The following is a 22240-nucleotide window of genomic DNA, read 5'->3' as shown; positions in this document are numbered from 1 at the left end:
ACCCAAGTCTATGCAATCTCATCTTATGGATAAGTCTTTTATGTGGCACCTTATCTAAAGCCATCTGGAAATTCAAGCAAATAACATCCAGGTGTTCCGCTTTATCCACTGCGCTTGTTATATCCTCAAAGATCTCCAGTAAATTTGTCATACAGGACCTGCCTTTGCTGAATCCATGCTACGTCTTTCCAGATGCTTCGTTATTTCTTCTTTAACGATAGCTTCAATCATTTTCTCAATTACAGATGTTAAACTAACTGGCCTACAGTTACCTACCTTTTGCTTACATTCCCTTTGAATGGTGGAGTGATATTCGCCTTCGTCAAATCCGTCGGGACCTGCCGGAGTCCAGAAAATTTTGCTGACATATGACCAAGCCTTCAACTATAACCCCTGCCATTTCTTTCAGTATCCTGTGATGCATTCCATCAGAACCAGGTGTCTTGTCTATCTTTAGACCTGCAAGTTTGCTCAGCACTACCTCTTTAGTGATAGTTATTGTATCGATGTCCTCACCTCTTATCGCATCCATATCATCTCTCTTGGCACGTTAGACATGTCCTACACTGTGAAAACTGACACAAAATAGTCAACCAAAACCTCAGTCATTTCCTCAATACCCAACATCAATTCCCCCTTCTCGTCTCCCAAAGACCCACGGACACCTTAGCCATCCTTTTCCGGTTTGTATAATTATAAAAGTTTCACGATCGGTTTTATATTTTGTGCTGGTTTATTTTCATTGTCTGGCTTCCCTTTCTTTATTGCTCGCTAGTGGTTCTTTGCTGTTTTCCCTAAAGTTAAAGTTTTCCCTATCTTCGTGTTTCCCACTACTCTAGGCGACTTTGTACACAAGAATATTTAGTTTAATGCCTTCTTTTATTTTCTTACTCATCTAAGGCTCTCCCCTCCCTTACCGTCCTTGCCTTTAACTGGAATATACATTTGTTGAGTATCGTGAAAACTTTCTTTGAAGATCTTCCACTGTTCCTCAACCGTCTCACCACATAGCCTGTGTTCCCAGTCTACACTAACCAAACCCACCCTCATTCCATTGCAGTCTCCATTGTTTAGGCATAATACACTGGCTGTAGATCAAACTATTGCACTCTCCATTTCTATGACAAACTTAATCATACTGTGATCAGTCTTTCCAAGAGGACCCTTAACTACAGGATCACTAGTTTTACCTGTCTCCTTGCACAGTAAGATAGGACGTTCCCTTGTAGGTTCGGTAACATGCTGTTCAAGAAAGCTGTCACGTGTCACTCTACGAAGTTCTCCTCAAGCCACCGTCTAGCAGCTTATTTCACCCAATCTATGTACACGTTAAAAGTCCCCCATGATAACTGCGGTTCCATTCTTACATGCCTCAGATATTTCTTTGTTTATTGCCTGTGCCACCATAATGTTATTATTCAGCGACCGATAGACAACTCCCACCAGAGACTGTTTTCTCCACTACTGTTCCTAATCTCTGCCCAGATGGATTCAACATTCTGCTCCTTAGATCTTATATCGTCTCTCACTATCACCCTGATCTCATCTCTAATTAAAAATGCTACCCCGTCCTCCCTTACCTTCCTGCCAATCCTTCTGTATTACCTGATATCCCTGGATATTTAATTCCCAATCTTCTCCAGCTTGCAACTACGTTTCTGTGATGGCCACTAAATCCTACTGATTTGGGCTACAAGTTTACTGATCTTGTTACGAATGCTGTCGGCATTCAAATGAAGTGCCTTTACACTCATTGTACTTTTAAAATCTTGTAATCTTTTACTCTTTTCCACTTGAGTGTTCTTCACTCCACTACTACTTTTCTCTTTTTTGTTTTTTGCTTTTACTTTATGCAAATCTTTCCTTTTTACTTTATCCATACTTCTCCAATCTGTCGAACCCACCCCTACTATTTGTTTCAAGCCCTATCCACAGCGCTAGTTATGCGTTTCGCTAAAAATCCATGTCCCATCACGGTTCACGTGGAGCCCATCGGATTCCTTCCCGAAAAGTGGTGCCAATTCCCCATGAATTCAAACCTACTTCTCCCACGCCAATCCTTGAGCCACGCATTTAACTCTCTAATCTTCTATACCTCCTGTCAGTAAGGATTTCTTTCTGTACCTTTAGTGGGAACGTCTCATGATCTGGAGTGAGAAATCGTGATCCCTGCTCCAGTGGAGATTACGCAATCAACCTTTGAACAATTACATACAAGCGGCTCACCACCAATTCGGCGTTCAGATGACCAAGAAAAAAAAAATCTACATTTCATGCCAAATTTTAATTTATTAAAGCAATAGTTAGGGCAAGGGTCAGTTTTAATCCGAGTAAGCTGTACATAATCAGAGATGGGACTACAGATTAAGCGTTGTACATTATTACCGATTGGTCTGAGACTGAAGGAGCTCTCAGTGAGGCTTTGGGTGGAGAGAAACTGGAATATGACAAGTACTCATGCAGCCAATCGATGGCGCCGTGAATCAATTGGGCCTCCTGCGCGCGGGCTTTCTTTCGAGTGTGCACGTTTTCGTCTCGGCGGCTCCGGTTTGTCTCTCCCGCACTGTAAGTTGCTCAGCTGGTGCTGTTACCAACACTTCAAAAACATTTAATCATACTACTCCGTTGCAGTTCTTGGTCCGCACATACGAAACAAGGTTTAAATCTGTCGTTGTTCACGGAAGATAATATTCACTCTGCCTTTCCATATCAGTTGGTATCAATCGCCAGCTGGGCGTAGATCTGTAAGGGAATGGCATGAGATTGGTTACCGTATCACTCCCCACCCTGCACCATTCCTCACCAGGTTGTGTGTATGAGGAAATTTAATTATACGTTAATTACAAATCAATGTGATGTGATATTATGGAGCAAAGAGTTTCATTCACCTTTAATTTCCCTGATTACAGCCAACAACAAATTGCAGGACTCTCTCGTCCAATCCCTGAACCTGCCCCTGCGATGTCCTTCCGATTTTAATCATATTCTTCACTCCATGTTCTGTGTAACCTTGTCCAGTCCTGGACCTAATACGTCCATAATATCCTACAGCCCATGGGCCTCCTGTTGTCCCTTAAATGCAGTGTCTTCCGGCCTTACATCTTCCATGTCTCCCTTCTCATCTAACGCTACCAGCACCAATGTCCTTCCCTATCTATGCAACTCCCATCAGTCTCCGCACTGTTTAAGCACCTACACAGCAGCCTATTTGCGTAACACCTCCCGCCGGTATACCGCTCCGTGTGACCCCCTCCAGCCCCGAAACCGTCTATCTGTGTAACCCATCTAACCCTTTTTCGATCTGTGTAATTCTTCCAAATCCTAAACCCTTTATCAATGCAGTACATTCCAACCTCATTCTCCTCGGCGATCTGTAACTCCTTTTTAAGCTGTTTCCCTGCTATTGAAATCCCCTCAAAGACCCTCTCTAATTCCATTCCCTGTTGTATTCTTTCTCTTCTTCCGCATCTCCACGACTTCTCAAGATCTCTGCACTCCGTTGTTGCGAACTAACGCCAACATTGTCAATGTTCACTGCTGCGGAGCTGGACACCCGACCGCTCCTCGTTTAAAGACACCCCGCCAACCGGGAGGACCAGCTACGGGTCACATGAACCCGTAGTTTGGTTTTACGTTCTGTCTATTGTTGTATCTGCAATGTGTTTTAGAACAATGAATCCTACACAAAGGTATGATAACAACAGAGTTGTTGTGGGTGACTTCAACTTTCCTAACAGAGCGGGATCTCCTTAAAGCAAGAGATTTATACAGTTCAGCATTTGTTTGCTGAATCCTAAATAGTTTCTATATCGAACTACAGATGTGCCAACAAGAAGATGGGGCAAAATTGAAGTGGAGTTTGATAATGAACCTGGCCAAATGTTCACTGGGAGAACATTTAGGGACCGTGATCATAAATCCATAATTTTTCAGATAGCCGTAAATAAGAATATTACAAAGACCATTACATTCGAACAGAGTAACTTTGTGAATATTAGACAGAAACTGGACAGCATCAATTGGGAACAGCTGCTTTGGCGCAGGTATCGAGACAGACAGCGAATCCGGTCCAGAAGGAAAGGGAATCTTTTGGTAAAAAAGAATAAAATGTTCGCAAAGCTAAAAAAAAATCAAACAGAGCCCTTAAGAATTCATTTGCAAGTTGGATTAAAGAGAATCCCGGGACGTTCTATTCATACATCAAGAGCAAGGTGATAATTAGCAGCGGGTAGGACAACCGAACGATAAATGAGGGAACATGTGCATGGATGTGAAGAATGTGGTTCAGTGCTTAACATCAAGGAGAAGGATGTGGAAGGTGGCGAGATCAGTGTGGAGGGAACGAATTTGCTTGTGCATTATGAGATAAAGAATGAGGCAGTACTGGGTCTCTTAAAGAACATTAAGTGTATGTCCCGATAGGATATACTCCGGATTATTGAGAGGGGCAACAGATGAGATTGCTGGAGGCTTCACCGATATCTCAGTGGCCTCTAACCACAGGCGAGGTCTCTCAGAGCTAGTAAATAGCTAATGTTCTCTTATTTTTGAAAATAAATAGGGTTCATCTTGAGAATTTTAGACCAGTGAGTCTCCGGTCAGTGGGAAGGACGTTACTGAAAATAATTCTTAACGACCGGATTTATAAACAAATGCATGGGTTCTATGGTGAATTGATCGTTTGGATTCAGAACAGGCTTTCCCACAGAAGACAAAGGGTACCGGTCGAAAGGACTTATTCCAGCTGGGGGGATGGGGCTGTGTCCCGCAGGGATCTCTGCTGGGACCTCTGCCATAGGTGATATATATGTGATATATATAAATGACCTGGATTAAAATGTAAATGGGTGGGTTAATAAGCTTGCAGATGATGCTAAAGTTGTGGACAGTGAAGAAGGCGACCAGAGGATACAGATATGTTGCAGATGCGGGCGAATAACAGAGTTTAATCCCACAAGTGAGAAATGTTCCATTATAAACGGTTGGCTCACTATTAATGGCAAGACCCTTAACACCAGTGACATACAGAGGGATTTTGGAGTTCGGTTCATTTATCCCTGAATTCAATTTTGGTCGGCTCCATTATAGGAAAGATGTTGAGGCTTTGGAAAAATTGTTGAAGAAGTTTGTTGGCATGCTGGTTGGAATGGAGAGCATCTGCTGTAAGGAGAGTTTGGCTTTGCATACGAATTCTTACATTGGCAGTAATCCCTCCCATTCCTCCACCATCAGGAAGGCGGTACCGGAGTATTAAAACAAGAACTTTTAGGGTAGGAAACAGCTTCATCCCACAGGTCATAAGACTACTAAACTCCCTGCCGTCACCCATGTCTCAGCACGTATGAAGTGTCACTGGCGTTATACTGTTTACTTTTGACTTGTGCCGCAGGCATTGTATTATTTGTTAATATATCTGTGATTATTATGGTTATATTACTTAATGTGTGGTGTGTAAGTTATATGTACTGTGTTGTGCAACTTGGTCCAGAGGAACGTGTTTCGTTTGGCGATATATATATATGTACAGCTGAATGACAAGAAACTGAACTTGAACTTGAACTTGAGCATACGTGTTTTCTCTGGAATTTCTGAGACTGAGGGGCTATTTGTCAGAGAGTTACATACTGTGAGAGACACAGATAGAAAAGGTAGCCAGTATCGCTTCTCCACATTGTTGGAACGAGGCAAGCGCTTAAGGTAAACTGGGTTAAGTTCAAAGGAGATGTTTTAACACAGAGAATGGTAGTAGCCCGGAATTCGCTGCCCAAGGTGTTGGTGGAGGAAAATGCGATAGAGCGGTTCTGCATACTTTACGATAGGCACATAGATGTGCTGGAAATTGAAGAATATGGACATTCTTCAAGCGGAAGTATTTATTGTAGTTGTGTATTTGATTACTAATTCAATTAGCTTAATGGAAAGACTAGGCTGAAAGACCTGTTCCCGTGTTGTACTATTCTAATCGCAAAGCAATTACCTGCTTGTAAATGGCATTATTGGGTACAGGAATGGAACCCAGTGTGGTATTCTGCTGTTGTAACCCATTCACTTCAAGGTTCCACGCACTGTGCGCTCAGAGATGCTCTTCTGACACCACTGTCGTAACACGTAATGATTTAAGTTACTTTCGTCTTCCTATCACTTTGAACCAGTCTGCTCATTCTCCTCTAACCAGTTTCCTCTAACAAGTCGGATTCGTCCACATCACTGCCACTGTTGTTTGTTTTTCTTTAAACCAGCCTCAGTAAGCGCTACAGAATGGTGTGCCAGAAAACGACAGGGTATCGCATTAACGAGCAGGTTTACAGGTGTACTTGAAATTGTGTGCACTTACATCACATTCTCGATCCTTTCGCCGGGTGGTGGTGCTTTTGCCTGCCGTTTCTCCTTTTACTGATTGAAAGAAATGTTTAAAAGTGAGCTTTTCTTCAAAGGGATTATTCACCGTTTGGCGAGAAGTTCAGGTCATGATTGGGTTAAGGTCAGCACGTTACCTGGTTTGCGTTCCTTCCGATACTTCTTAATGGCCACAGTGGTCGCCCCTATAGCAAGAAACACGAGGGTCGCCGCCAGGCCAATTGAAAGCACATGACAGAGCTGGAGCTGCAGGCTGTCTAAAGGACATAGAATAGACTTTCAATTGAAAGTAATTTAACATCAGTTCCAAGCTGCATTTGTTGGCCTGTGTGCCCTAATTACTCAACACATTGTACATAAATTCAAGATATTATCAGAATCAGAATCAGGCATTTGCCATGAGACTTGCTGTGTTGCTGTCCAAGTATATTGCAATGTGAAAGAATCAAAACTATAAATTACAATAGGAAGTATATGTATGTGTCCGTCTGTCTGTCTGTCTGCAAATTAAATAAGTCGGGCAAACAGAGAGGGAAATCGTGAGGTAGTGATCATGGGTTAATTATTCATTCAGATATCTGATGGCGGAGGGGAAGAAGCTGATCCTAAAACTTTGAGTGTGTTTTTTCAGACTCTTATAGTTCTATCGTGAGAGAAGCAATGCGTAGAGGGCATGTCCTGGGTGATGGGGTCCATAATGATAGATGCCCCTTTTTGAAGCACGGCGTTTTGCAAGTGTCCTGGATACTAAGGATACTGTCGGCCATGATGGAGCTAGCTGAGTTTACAATTGTTATATTTAAAGGGGAGGTTGATGGTTTCTCGATTAGCAAGAGCATCAGAGGTTTCGGGGAAAGGCAGGAGAATAGGTTTGAGGGCGATAGTGAATCAGCGACGATGGAATAACGGAGCAGACTCGATGAGCTGAATAATACAACGTCTTCTGGTCTCATGCTCTAATCTCTCATTCCTTCTGAAAATACTGACCTTAGATATCTACAACAGTCTATCCAAATGGCTGTCTACTCGTCACAGGAACTGGCCTTTCGGCCCAACAACCCCATACTGGTACTTAGGCTTCCGGTGGCATTTACATGCTCTTCAACTTCTGCTCTAGTCTGATACTGGGTTAATACCAATAACATTCACTGTCCTTACTGCAACACTTCTTTCAAGGTTGGGGAGGGTGGTCTTTGATTACCCTTCACTTGCTGGCCAACGTCGTTCGCTGTTTGTACCTCTGACTCGGATATGTTCGCTCTATTCTATTGTAAAGCTAGCTTGTTACTCTAAGGTCACGATTTTGATCCAGCTCTAGAATGTTCCCTCTGTGAAGTGTGCACGTTTCCGCGTGATCATGTGGCATACCACCAGATATTCCCGCTGCCTCACAGTTAGGAAGGCGTTGCTGGTAACTATGTGGCAACAAAGAATCAAAGCAAGTATGATTTCCCATTCTATGCGGCAAGGCTAAAGGAGATACAAAGGTCAGAAATCGGGGACAGTGTGTGTCAAGTCCTGACTCGGCCAATAACAAGCACGAGATTGAGGACTGTAAGAGCCTTGAGGGAATGTCATAGAAAATGATCTGATTGGTCACTTTCCTTTGCAAGCTTTGTATCTGGGTCTAATTTGAAATGTAATAAATCTTGGAAGATTATAGCAATTAGTATCAGGTTTATTATCAGCATATAAACCGAGATGCAGTGAAAAGTTTGCCATCAGACAGATCATATCGCACATAAAACACCGAGTAGCACAAAATGAGAAACTGGGGATGATGTATTGCAGCTACATAGAAAGCGCAGTGTAGGTGAATAACAAGATGCAAGAGCCATGTAGCTTTTGAGATGAATAGATCACGGAACGGAAATCTGTACAGCACAGTACAGGCATAATGATGCTCTGCCGACCTTTTCACTCTAAAATCGGTCTATTCCTTCCCTTCTACATTACCCTCCATTTTCCTTTCATCCATGTACCTATCTAAATCCTGTAAGAACTCTGTTCAAAGGGCCCATAGAGATATATGTCCGGGCCAGGGCGTTTGAGTTTGAAATTTACTAACTTTTGAGGTTATAGCAAATATGATAGGTAAAGGCGAACTGGAAGCTACAGGGTCGCGCATGTTCAGAGGTGTTCGATCTGTCACAGCTAAGCGCGCCCGACGCTGGAAAGGGGTATACTGGCCTGGAGAGGGGAATGATTAGCCGACAGAGAGTCGGTGGTAAATAGGTCATTTTCGGGCCTGAACTACTTCTGTCTTGTAATGAGTTGAATGTTTTGCAACCGGTTTCCCCCATTATATAAAATCTGAGGTGACTATAGAGAAATTTATAGAGCCGTGCGTTAACGTATCGGTTAGCGAAACGACTTACAGTGCCGGCTGAAAGGTCGTGGCTCGATTCCTGCTGCGGTCTGTAAAGAGATTGTACATTCTCCCGGTAACCCGATGGGTTGCCTCTGGGTGCTCCGGTTTGCTCTCACGTTCCGAGGACATAGCGTTTAGGTTAGTGAGTTACAGGCATGCTATACTGCCGCCGGAAGCATGGCGGCACTTCCGTGCCCCAGTACACCATCACTGATTTGACTTGACGCAAAAGACGCAGTTCACTGAATTTTTCGATGTACACTTGACAATTAAAGCTTATCTATCCAAAATTTATCGGAGTCGTGTGTCGGGAGATGAGTACTTTCAAGGACACTACAACTCTATTATTTATTAACTTATTTATCATTTGTACGATTTGACTTCGTTTGTACATCGGTTGTTTGTCAGTCTTCGTTATTCATAGCTTTTCACAAATTCTGCTATATTTCTTTCTTGTTCTACTGTGAATGTCTGTGATCTCAATGCGATGTATCGTGACATATACTTACTTTGATAATAAATGTACTTTGTAGTTTGAAGAAACAAAAATGAATCATTATGAATAAAAAGTCAATGATAATAAATCTGATTCTGATTCTCACCATTTCCCTGAGCAGAGTGGCCAAACCAAGAGATGCCCATTAAAAGTTAGAGTGATGATAAAGGAAATAAGGGAAAGGGTTTCACTCGGAGAGAGGTGAAAGTTTCCATGATCGATGGCGAGGGGGCAGAAGCTCTGCTCACAATGCCGCAGTGTTTGAATGCGGCAGTAGAGCCGTTAGGGCCACGTAGATAGCGCTGGAGAGCGGGATTTAACTCGATGCTAGGCATAAATACAAAGGGCCGAATGGTCTCGCGTCATGAAGCCGATGGGAATCGCTAGTTTCTACGATACCTTTCTGAGCGGAGACATTGTCACTGACCAGATGTCCAGCGGCGCAAGTGCAGACGGCGCCGCTACGCCAAATTTCCGCCGGGATCTGGAAGCGGCTTCTAACGCTGTAGCCTCCGTCCGGATCAAATATCGGGGGATCAACGCGACTTTCTGTGGTATTTCCAGATATGTTCCAGCGGATGCTCAGCGAGTGGGAAGACACGCCTCTCACCAAACACATCAATGTCACCAGTTGCATTCGGGCAATTTGATCCGCTTGCGGCGCTAACAGGAATATGGTGGGAGGCTGTGCTGAATGCGGAAAACACAACAACACTGTATTAATTGGATGGCCAATTTTAATCACCGTTTCAAAATCAGGCTATTCTGGCCATGTTCCCCGGGGTGGCGGTCAAGTACATATCTGTACTAATCCTAGTTTATAAGGCCCTCTGTCTGTGATAGTTCGCCTCCAAAACTGAGCAAGTAGCTGCATCGCTACCCCTCAGGGAGTGAGATCCCATCGCCCCTCGGAGAGAAACACCCTTCTTCAAGCCTTCTCTAAATCTCCCACCCCTCCTCTATATAGGATTATCGATACATTTACCGGCGCCTCGGCAGCAGAGTGTTTAACGGGACGCTATTATACTTCAAGGAGACGGAGTTTGGAGTTCAACCCCGGCTTCCACTGTAAGGAGTTTGTCGCCTTGAAACACCATTCCTCGTGGTGAGCGTGGGTTTCCTCCGGATGCTCCGGTTTCCAGCTGTCCAATTTGGCACAGTCCAAATTTGTATCAGTCAGTAGGCTAATTTGTCTTTGTATATTGCCCCGTGTTTAGGCTCAACTGATGTTTCACACTTCTATCAGCTTACCCTCTCCACCCGAAGGAAAACAGAGCTTCGTTACAGCCGCTCCACGCAAACGAAACGGCATCGTTGTGATAGAGACCCATAGCGGGGAAGCAGACAATACGGCTCATCATCTCGACCAGTGGGCACTAATCCACATTAATCCCATCTTCCTACACTTAGCAAAGACCCTTCTGTCTAAGTAATCACTGAACACATCTGGACACCTCTTTAGATGCTGTCAGCAAATCTACTGCAACCATTCTATGATGGTTGATCCTCTTCAGCTCCCCACGAAAATCTTCTACCTTAGAATAAATCTTTGCTCTTTTGTTTGTCTACCTCAAATGTATGGAAGGGCCTCCTGCTCTTTACTTAGAGTCTATAACCTCCCTGTCTTTCAATTCAATAACCTGATTAATGAAAGGCCAATATCCATTTCCCTTCATGATAAAAGCTACAGGGAGGTAGTCACACCTAGGCCGCCGGAAACAGGTCTTTGGATGACAGTCCGAGGGGGGAAAGCGAAGGAGAGTAGACAGGTAGTGCAGAGCACCCCTGTAGCCATTCCCCTGATTAATAAGTTTACCATCCTGGATGCTGTTGGCGTGGACGACCGACCAGGTGTGAGCCACGGTGGCAAGGCCTCTGGCACTGAGTCTGACCCTGTGGTGCAGAAGGACGGGACGGAGAAGAGGAGAGCTGACGTCATTACAGACTGTATAGTCAGGGGAGCAGACAGGAGATTTTGTGGACGTGAGAAGGACACCCGCATGGTTTGTTGCCTCCCGGGTGCCAGGGTCCGGGATGTCTCTGACCGCGTGCATGACATACTGTTACGAGAGGGAAAGCAACCAGAAGTCGTGATACATGTTGGTACCAACAACATAAGCAGGAAGAGGGATGAGGTCCTGAAGTGTGAGTTTCAGGAACTAGACAGAAGGCTGAAGAACAGACCTCAAGGGTGGCGTTCTCAGGATTGTTGCCAGTGCTACGTGATAGTGATGGTAAGAATTGGAGGAGATGGCAGATGAATGTGTGGCTGAGGAGTTGTTGCAGGGCGCAGGGTTTTAAATTTTTGGATCATTGGGATCCCTTCTGGGGAAGGTGGGACCTGTATAGATTGGATGGGTTACACCTGAACTCGAGGGGGAGCAACATCCTTGCATGTAGGTATGCTAACATGGTTCGGGGGGGGGTTAAACTAATTTGCAAGGGGGGTGGGGCCCAGAGCGATAGAGCAGTGAAGGAAGTGCATGGAGTAAAGCCAGATCTAACATATAGAGAGGCTTCGATGAAAAAGAAGCAGAATAAAGGGTGGAAATGTAGTAAGGTAGAAGGGCTAAAGTGTATGTACTTCAATGCAAGAAGCATCAGGAACAAAGGTGATGAACTGAGAGCTTGGATGCATACGTGGAATTATGATGTTGTGGTCATTACGGAGACTTGGCTGGCACCAGGGCAGGAATGGATTCTTAATATTCCTGGATTTCAGTGCTTTAAAAGGGATAGAGAGGGGGGGAAGGGGGAGAGGGGTGGCATTACTAGTCGGGATACTATTACAGCTGCAGAAAGGGTGGATAATGCAGCAAGATCCTCTTTTGAATCAGTATGGGTAGAGGTCAGGAACAGGAAGGGAGCAGTTACTCTACTGGGGGTGTTCTATAGGCCCCCAGGCAGCAGCAGAGATACCGAGGAGCAGATTGGGTGGCAGATTTTGGAAAGGTGGCGAAAGAACAGGGTTGTTATCATGGGTGACTTTAACGTCCCTAATATTGATTGGCACTTGTTTAGTTCCAAGGGTTTAGATGGTGCAGAGTTTGTTAAGTGTGTCCAGGATGGATTCCTGTCACAGTATGTTGACAGACCGACTAGGGGGAATACCATACTAGATTTAGTATTAGGTAACGAACCGGGTCAGGTCATAGATCTGTCAGTGGGTGAGCATCTGCGAGACAATGATCACCGCTCCCTGGCCTTTAGTATTATCTTGGAAAAGGATAGAATCAGATAGGACAGGAAAATTTTTAATTGGCGAAGGACAAATTATGAGGTGATAAGGCTGGAACTTGCGGGTGTGAATTGAGATGATGTTTTCGCAGGGAAATGTACTATGGACATGTAGTCAATGTTTAAGGATCTTTTGCAGGATGTTTAGGGATAAATTTGTCCCGGTGAGGAAGATAAAGAATGGTAAGGTGAAGGAACCATGGGTGACAAGTGAAGTGGAAAATCTAGTCAGGTGGAAGAAGACAGCATGCATGAGGTTTAGGAAGCAAGGATCAGATGGGTCTATTGAGGAATATAAGGTAGCAAGAAAGGAGCTTAAGAAGGGGCTGAGAAGAGCAAGAAGGGGGCATGAGAAGGCCTTGGCAAGTAGGGTAAAGGAAAACCCCAAGGCATTCTTCAATTAGGTGAAGAACAAAAGGATGACAGGAGTAAAGGTAGGACAGATTAGAGATAAAAGTGGGAAGATGTGCCTGGAGGTTGTGGAAGTGAGAGAGGTCCTCAATGAATACTTCTCTTCGGTATTCACCAATGAGAGGGAACTTGATGACGGTGAGGACAATATGAGTGAGGTTGATTTTCTGGAGCATGTTGATATTAAGGGAGAGGAGGTGTTGGAGTTGTTAAAATACATTAGAATGGATAAGTCCCCCAAGCCTGACGGACTATTCCCCAGGCTGCTCCACGAGGCGAGGGAAGAGATTGCTGATCCTCTGGCTAGGATCTTTATGTCCTCGGTGTCCACAGGAATGGTACCAGAGGATTGGAGGGAGGCGAATGCTGTCCCCTTGTTCAAAAAAGGTAATAGGGATAGTCCGGGTAATTATAGGCCAGTGAGCCTTACGTCTGTGGTGGGAAAGCTGTTGGAAAAGATTCTTAGAGATAGGATCTATGGGCATTTAAAGAATCATGGTCTGATTAGGGACAGTCAGCATGGCTTTGTGAAGGGCAGATCGTGCCTAACAAGCCTGACAGAGTTTTTTGAGGCGGTGACCAGGCATATAGATCAGGGTAGTGCAGTGGATGTGATTTTAGTAAGATATTTGACAAGGTTCCACATGGTAGGCTTATTCAGAAAGTCAGAAGGCATGGGATCCAGGGAGGTTTGGCCAGGAGGATTCAGAATTGCCTTGCCTGCAGAAGGCGGAGGGTTGTGGTGGAGGGAGTACATTCAGATTGGAGGGTTGTGACTAGTGGTGTCCCACGAGGATCTGTTCTGGGACCTCTACTTTCCGTGATTTTTATTAACGACCTGAATGTGGGGGTAGAAGGGTGGGTTGGCACGTTTGCAGTCGACACAAAGGTTGGTGCTGTTGTATATAGTGTAGAGAGTTGTCGAAGATTGCAGAGAGACATTGATAGGATGCAGAAGTGGGCTGATCAGTGGTAGATGGAGTTCAACCCGGAGAAGTGTGAGGTGGTACACTTTGGAAGGACATACTCCAAGGCAGAGTACAAAGTAAATAGCAGGATACTTGGTAGTGTGGAGGAGCAAAGGGATCTGGGGGTACATGCCCCAGATCCCTGAAAGTTGCCTCACAGTTAGATAGGGTAGCTAAGAAAGCTTATGGGTGTTAGCTTTCATAAGTCGAGGGATAGAGTTTAAGAGACGCGATGTAATGATGCAGCTCTATAAAACTCTGGTTAGGCCACACTTTTAGTACTGTGTCCAGTTCTGGTCGCTTCACGATAGGAAGCACTGGAAGGGTACAGAGGAGATTTACCAGGATGCTGCCTGGTTTAGAGAGTATGGATTATGATCAGAGATTAAGGGAGCTAGGGTTTTACTCTTTGGAGAGAAGGAGGATGAGAGGAGAAATGATAGAGCTATACAAGATATTAAGAGGAATTGACAGAGTGGACAGCCAGCGCCTCTTCCCCAGGGCACCACTGCTCAGTACAAGAGGACATGGCTTTAAGTTAAGGGGAGGGAAGTTCAAGGGGGATATTAGAGGAAGGTTTTTCACTCAGAGAGTGGTTGGTGCGTGGAATGCACTGCCTGAGTCATTGGTGGAGGCAGACACACTAGTGAAGTTTAAGAGACTACTAGATAGGTATATGGAGGAATTTAAGGTGGGGGGTTATATGCGATGCAGGGTTTGAGGGTCAGCACAATATTGTGGGCCGAAGGGCCTGTAATGTGCTGTATTATTCTATGTTCTATGTTCATAATCACATTATGTACTTGAGATGCCACCTTGAATGATCACTGGATTTGTAATCCAAGGTCCTTCTGTTCCTCAACCTCTATGTTTCTCATGTCCTTTCCTCATTAATCCTCCCAAAACGCATCCACTCGCCCTATCCCGGCTTAACATTTATAATGTATTTCATCAACACTTCAGTATCACCCCTTGGACAAAGACTAACTTTCACACTATCCGTACTATACACTATTTCTCCCTTTTTTGTATTCTCCACAAATTTACTGATCTTGCTTCTGAAATCAGAATCTAAACTATTCAAGAATATTTAAAAGAGCCAAGACTCCACCATCTATTCTTGGACAACACCGCTTGTAACAGGCATCCAACCTTCCCTTGCCTTTGTTGCCAGCCCAATGTGGAATCGTTTGCCAAATTGCCCTGGTCCATGTCTGTGTGGGACCTTGTCAGAGGCGTCTATGAAGTGCATGTAAAACATACATTGATTGCACTGTCTATATCATAGACTTGGCTTCCTCTTCAAGAATTTCGATTCAGATTTCTCAGACATGATCAGCTATTGACACAGCCAGCTTAGCTGTCTCTGATTAGACCTTGTCACTGCAACATATTATTAATCCTGTCCCTCGAAGTTCAGTCTTTTAAGATCCCTACCACTCATAGATCTATTTTTGCCAGTCTTTTCCCTGGTACTCCAACTGCTACCTTCCAGGAGCCTCACATGTATACCGCGAAAATTTACAATACCTTACTTTAAGATCCAGCAATCTCTCACTTTGCTTGCCACAAAAGCCTAGGATAGATCCGGCGATTTTTGACTTTTAAAGCCGCTATGGCTTCAAACGCGTGTTCTTAATTTATTGAGATTTACACCAAAAGTTCACCTTTCCCTTCACTGATGCCTCCATCTACAAGGTGCACTACCTTTGTGAATTCTGATGAAGCGTACTCATTTAACACCATTCCAATAACTTCCAGCTCCAAACACAGATTCGTCCGTTGCTGGTAATGGGCTCTAATATTTCCTTGGATGATATTTCGCCCTTAATACACTTTTAGGTGGCTTGCAGATAAACTCCTATCTGCTTGACATTGATATTTTGTGACTTTAATTAATCTGCCTTTTAAGCATCACCTGCCTTTTTGATACCAGGAAGGGCTTCGATAGTCTTTAACTTTCTATACATAACATGCGTTTCATTTTTTTTAATCTTTGTCCATCCTCAAAAACCTTGTCGCACATAGCTCTCTGAGATTATGACATCTTCCTTTTATCCTTACAAAAGCATGTTGGCCCTGAGTTTTTCCTATTTCTTCCATACACATAGGGGCTTACCGGCAAGGGGCTGTTCCCATTGAACTCTATCCTGCTCCTGTCTAATATTAACGAACATGGATTTGCCCAGCGTAAGAGGTTTATTTCTGGTTCATGCGAACATTTATATTCCATACCCACTTGAAATATGTGGAGTCACGGCTACTATTCCAAAACCGCTCCCCAGCTGACACTTTTTCAGACTGACGAGCCAGAAGCAGGCGAATCTGTGGAATTCTTTGTCACAGAGGGCTATACAGACCAATATTTAAAGCACAGGTTGATAGGATCTTAATTAGCAAGGAAATCAAAGGTTACGGGGAGAAGACAGGAGAATGGGAGCGAGAGGGAAAATACATTTTCCATGAAACTGCTGAGATATTTATGGTTTTCTCACAAACTTCATTCACTTAGATACGGTCCAGTAGCATTCCTTCCCTCATAGGTAACTTAATTGAAAACCTCTCTTGTCGGATCTTAAAGATCCGACCTGAGCCTTTTATGATGAACATTAAGCATTGGAGAACTTCGAGGATGCAAAACTGGTGAATCCTCTACATCCTCTCCAGCGCAATCGCTTCCCTGCTCCAATTAACGTCCTGGCTCCAATTTTAACAGACGACTCAAATTTTGGTTTGATTAATGTGTTACACAGTTTGAATATACCCACTTCCTTGCTCTTAGATTCTAATCCGCAGCAACTGAAGACAAATATTTGGTATGTTTGTTTCACCAAATTGTCTCCAAGTCTGCTTTGCTACTACTGTTCATTATATCTGTTCCCGAGCTTCCAAAACTTCAACTCAGATTTCTCAGATTTAAACTTCATCTGCCCTTGTTCTGACCACCTTTAGGTGTGGCACGGTAGCGTAGCGGTTATGGCAACGCTTTACTAAGCCAACTGTAAGGCTATGGTTCAATCCCCGTCACTGCCTGTAAGTGGTAAGTACGAGAACGCGTGGATTTCCTCCGAGTGCTCCGATTTCCTCCCACATTCTAAAGACGTGAAAATTAACTCGTAATTGAAAGAGACTGATGCCGTGCTGTATCTCTAAATTAAACTGAATTAACCTCATCAGTCGCTCTGCAGCTCAAACCTAATCTCCGCACTTCCAACAGCATCACAAATTCCCGTCAAACTCCCGTCTCAATTATATCCTCTACGTACCCTCTGGTCCCCAGCAAAACGCCACCATATACAGTCCTAAGCCCGGCTACGAAAGGAGTAGGGTTGGGCAAGGGGTTCGTAACCCCATCCTGTAAAACTTCAGTGCTACAGTAACACAAACAGAAGCTCCCTGGGAGAAGAAAGACGTTCGAATATGGGCTACACACTGGGACAATTTGAAAGTGGCCCTGGACAGGGGACTATGGCGAGCTGTTTGTAGCTCCTATGCACAGTAGGGGTCATGGACTTTTAAAAAGGGTACCGGGATCAGCAGAAATGTTGAACTTGTTTCGTCGGGTTACCTGTGACCACTAGATTGGATCCATTGCCGAACTCGCCAAAGAGCTGGTGTGCGCAGAAGTAGATCCCGGAATCATTTTGCTGGACGTTTGTAATCTCCAGGGAGTAAGTGGCCGATTTTGCGTCCACTTTCCCCGAGAACCTCCCCTTTGCTTCCATGTATGTGCCCACCCTATGCACGAACTGCAGATGCCTTTGGTCGCTCCGTTTATACCAGTTTATAAAAGCAAGCGCAACGGTGTTCCGGCTACAATTCAGGATGGCTCGACCTCCGACATGGACGGTCTGAATCGGCGGAGACTGGAACAAGGCGGCCTGAGACACAGAAACTGAGAGAAGGAAGATTTGATCACAGAGTGGTCCTCTCACTGATAACACGTCGACTTCAACACCGCCCCATCTTTTTACGAATTGAGACTTTGGAACACAGAAAGAGCAGCAAGCTCAGTCTCTACAGTTAATTGTATTACCGGCTGCTCTGCTCTCATAATTGTATCTAAATCCCCTTCTTAAAACTCCATTGGAAATCCTTCCAGTTACTTCATTCCCTGGTGGGGTGGGAATTAATTTACCGCACCTTCTCTCCAGAGTAATCTACCTTCCTAATTCTACCTTCTACTTTCTCTGATTATCGGTATCGATGGTTAACAAAAATATCGACATAGAATATAGAACAGTACAGCAGAGTAATGGGCCCTTTTGTGCCGAGCCAATTAAATTAATAATCAAGTGACCATCTAATCTCTTCTGTCGACACAACGTCCACTTTCCTCGCATCAATCCGCCTATCTAAACGTATTTCAAAAGTCCCTAATGTGTCTGCCTCTATCACCTCCCCAGCGTATTCCAGGCACCACCATTATCTGCCCTTCACACCTCCTTCGAAACTACACCATTTCAACTTAAATGCATGCCCTCCGGTATTAGAATCCACTTATTTATTTTACCAAATCCCTTCGGTGTAATTAGCGATCAGCATTCCCTCTAAACCAGCTGCCCAAGCTCTTCTCTTCTCGAAACTCAGGTCGCTCACCTTGCACTAAGTAAGAGAGCGCGAAGACCGCGCAGCATCTCATTGTTCGTCACCGAGTTAAACTCCGGGTCTTAATCGCAGACGCGTGTTCATCGGTTTGTAAAGTTGGCGCAAGGGAGGGGGCGAGATCCTTTGTAATTGATGAGAATCAAACGTAATGCTTATTAGTAAATGTTTGGTTGTATTGGAAAAAGGTAGAGGCGTTCTGCGGGTTTCCTGTTTACGCGGGGCCAGGTACACGCAGATGGAACGCGGTTTGCAAACACATAAAAAATATACACGCTTACTCGCGTTAGTCAGACCACACTCGAAGCATTCTACATAGTGTTAACTCTGGTGTGTGAGACTATAGACAGGACTCTGGTTAGGTTTATCATGAAGGCCTAATTAGGACAGGAAGTCTACCTCCAGAGAAGTACATACAGTTGGCTGTGCGGCTACTATCTCGGGGTTAATTTTAAATCTAGAAGTGTTTGATGAAGTGGTTTGGCGATGTTTCCATGCGGCGATGGTTGTGTTGGAGGCGGGCGAGGACGTTTCTAACATGGTTCACGCCTTCTGTGTTCCCAAGTTGTTTAATACACAACGGAGTGTTTTTCTAATCGATGTTACAAAGTTGAAAAGGCACCGACCAATATTTACACAGAAAGCTCCCACAAACCGGCCACGTAATGGTGTCTGGTCTGGATTGACAGATATTGGCTCCAGGGACGGCAAGGTGTCACTTTCTCTTGTTTTCAGTGGAGTGGTAATGAACAGACCGGCTTCAGTTTAACTTCTCGCCTGAAGACCGCACAGTGGGCAGCGCGGCTCGTTTTCACTCGGGATTCCTTCTGGATATTTCCGCAGAAGCTGAATTTAAACAGGAGTTTGGTAGGCAGGTTAAGGAGGAGAGGGATGAAGTTAAAAATTGAGGAGGGTGGAGGGAGGAGGCTGGCATGGTGTACTCTGACACCAGTGGGAATTGTACTGATGTGATGAAACGATCTCTCTGTAATGGACGTGAAAGAAGGATTTTTTCACTGTTCCTCGGTACAATAATAAACCAATTATACTGAGTGTTTGATTGTACTAAGTGGTTCTATTATCTTGGTCTAAAATCACATCATATACACACATAAACACATGCATAAACACACACACACACGCACGCACATATTCGTGATAGAGGTTTGTGACAAGTGGTGTCCCTCAAGGATCGGTGTAGGGACCTGATAAAGGAGCAAAATATGGGTATTATCCATTATTCCTTTCCACAGCTGTTGTCTAGCCTGCTGAGTTCGTCCAGTATTTTGTGTCTGTTGCTCTGCTCATGGTCCGGTTCGCGAAATCGGCATTCCGTTGAGACTGCTGATTCTTGTTTGGGCTGGCCTCATAAATAGCTTCAGGATTCAGCCACTGGTTGGTGGATTGTTCCTGTCCTAACCCCCTGACTGTATCCCTTCTGCCTGGAGCCTTGTCTCACCTCGCCTTGTATCTGCCTGGAACCTCGCCCTGTTTGGAACTGTCTGTGTCCACGCCTTCGCTAGGTAGGTCCGGCCATGTAGCCGGTACCTAGCGTTTGGAACTGTCTCGTTGTGTTCAGCGCTCTGTGTAATGAGTCCCAGCCCTACGTCCTGTGTCCAAGGAGAGGTCCCGGCTCGGTGTTCCATGTCCCTGTCTCACCGTCGGCTCTGTGTTTCCGTCATGTCCATGTGCCTCGCCCAGCACAGCAGTACCTTGCCCAGCCCAGTGCTGGGGTTTCCTTGTCCTGTGCTGAGGTTCCCTTGTCCCGTCCAGGAGTCTCACGTCAAGTACTGTGCCTCTCCTCGTCCTGTTGCCACGTCTTGTCCTCGCCGGGTTCTGGAGTCCGGGCCTGAGTCAAAACCCAGGTTCTGGGTCCTTGTCCAGTCTCTGGCTTGGAGTCCAAGCCCGGGCTCCTAGTCCTGGTTCCCTATCCCAGTCAGCTCCAAGCCCAGGCCCGGTGTCCTTGTCTCGCCCGGGGCCGGTGTCATGTCCAGTGTTCTTTCTTCCCCATTTTCCTTGCTTCCTTCTCACGCCTAGTCCTGTTCCAGGTAGTTCAGGGTTTGTGTCTTGCTTTTGGGTCCACTCCCAACGCCCCCATTATGATATTTTCAGCATCTCTAGAACCTCTTGTGTTTATGCAAGTGGCGTTTAAGTGTCTGTTAGACAAAAATATCAATATGACAGGACATGGATCACGTTCAAGTAAACAAGAAATAGTTTCATTTGTCACAGTGTTCGGCAAAATACATCGTGGGACGAAGGGCATGTTCCTGTGTTTTTCCTATGCTATGATTACTAAATATTTCCAGAGTTTTTGGGCTTTAGTTCCTGTCACAACGTCTTCCAGCACAAAGGTCCTTTGTCCCCCGTTTTGAATCTTTGTTTACTGGGACTCGATCTCCAGAAACATTCCTGCCTTTTTCTCGGAAGCAGCAGTGATATCATAGACTCACACAGCTCTCAAAGCGGCCCTTCTGCCCAATGTCCGTCCCATCTGGACGCTTTTGGCCCATAGACCGCTAACCCTGTCCTATCTTTCTGATTTTCCAGTTAGCTTATAAACGTGGTTAATGTACGCGCCTCGACCTCAGTATCTGGCAGCTCCTTTCAAATATACACCACCCTTTGCATGAAAAACAGCACCTGATTTTCCTCTTAAATCTTTCGCATCTGATCTTAAACCTTTGTCCTCTTATTAGCCTTAAAGACCTCCGCACGGTGGCTTTAACATCTGGCATCATGAAAAGCTCCGGCAGCCTCTTAATGGCTTGTATCCACTCCAGCTTTCTGGACAACCTACACCCGCTGCAATTCACCTACGGCCGAACAGGTCTATGGCGGACGCTATTACCAGAGCCAGAAGAAACTACAGAGAATTGTGAACGGAGCTCAGCATACCACGGAAACCAGCCTCAGTAAGCCATTACGAAAGACCCCACCCACCCCGGACATGCTCCCCTAAAGGGCAGAAATACAAAAGCCATGAAAACACGTACCACCGGGTCCAAGGGCAGCTTCTGTCCACTGTTGTGAGTCTCTTGTCCGGAGCTCTTGTATGGATGGAATTCTGGCCTTACAATCTACCTGGATATTATTTGCAATTCATTGTTTACCCGCACTGCACTTTCTCTGTAGCTGTTGTACTTTATTCTACGTTGTTACTGTACCTCGAACTACCTCCGTGCATTGTGTTGTGATTTGATCTGTCTATAGAGTACACAGCTGAAGCTTTGCACTATATCTTGGTACATATCACCATAATAAACTAATACTAATGCCAATATTTTAGTAACACCTTTATTTAGTTTAATAGCGTCATATTAACGTGGGAAACTGGGGGCCGTATATTTCGGGGACAGTCTGTCTTCATTGGTAGCACAGATAAAGGGTCTTTCCACTGTCCACTTCCCTCCACAGCTACTGCATGACCCGCTGAGTTCCTCCAGTTCCTTTCTGAGTTGCTTCGGATCTCTCTTCAGTCGCAAGCTGGGCGATTGTTTTAGGTCGTTGTCCCTTGGCAGGAGGCCATCCGCCGGAGTATGAGGGACCAGACGAAAGAGAACCCTGCCCCTTTAATGGGAAGGGGAGGTTTCCCGGAGTGGCAGCACGGTACTGTTGAATCGGGCTGGAATTCAGACTGAGTGGACAGACCCTTTAAAATTCTGACGACCGGATTTCTAAAGAAGTGCTGGTTGCTCCCTGAAACTGCAGCAGTCAATCCTGTCGTTTGCAGCGGCTGGGCTAGAGGAGGGACACTGCCCCTTTAAGCGGCTGCTTTCTTTTCCGGCAGCTCCG

The 22240-nt window shown here is 45.0% G+C and overlaps 1 protein-coding gene across 2 annotated transcripts; it reads right to left on the bottom strand.

Moving 5' to 3' along the window:
• Positions 1-2308: 2308 nt before the first annotated feature.
• On the bottom strand, positions 2309-18573 carry LOC132399643 (immunoglobulin alpha-2 heavy chain-like). Of its 2 annotated transcripts, none has more exons than XM_059980239.1 (6): positions 18440-18573; positions 17409-17735; positions 9624-9914; positions 6495-6614; positions 6335-6393; positions 2309-2742 (listed from the first exon to the last, which is right to left on the bottom strand). In XM_059980239.1, exons 1-6 carry the CDS (start codon positions 18480-18482, stop codon positions 2710-2712), a joined length of 873 nt encoding a protein of 290 aa, XP_059836222.1. In that variant the 5' UTR covers positions 18483-18573; the 3' UTR covers positions 2309-2709. The 2 variants fall into 2 exon arrangements, with proteins under 2 accessions (XP_059836222.1, XP_059836223.1); XM_059980240.1 differs by having other exon boundaries at positions 18354-18487.
• Between the last annotated feature and the right edge of the window lie 3667 nt (positions 18574-22240).

The sequence above is a fragment of the Hypanus sabinus genome, chromosome 9, assembly GCF_030144855.1.
Source record: "Hypanus sabinus isolate sHypSab1 chromosome 9, sHypSab1.hap1, whole genome shotgun sequence".
NCBI classification, from domain to species: Eukaryota; Metazoa; Chordata; class Chondrichthyes; order Myliobatiformes; family Dasyatidae; genus Hypanus; species Hypanus sabinus.
Note: the sequence above shows the minus strand (reverse complement) of the source record. Positions and strands in the feature narration are given on the sequence as shown.

Coding starts and splice junctions, on each gene's coding strand:
- LOC132399643 (XM_059980239.1), bottom strand. CDS start 18,482: ATGAGATGCTGCGCGGTCTTCGCGCTCTCTTACTTAGTGCAAG. Junction 6,394..6,494: donor TCGGAAGGAACGCAAACCAG/GTAACGTGCTGA, acceptor TCTTTCAATCAG/TAAAAGGAGAAACGGCAGGC. Junction 2,743..6,334: donor GAAAGGATCGAGAATGTGAT/GTAAGTGCACAC, acceptor ATTCCCTTACAG/ATCTACGCCCAGCTGGCGAT.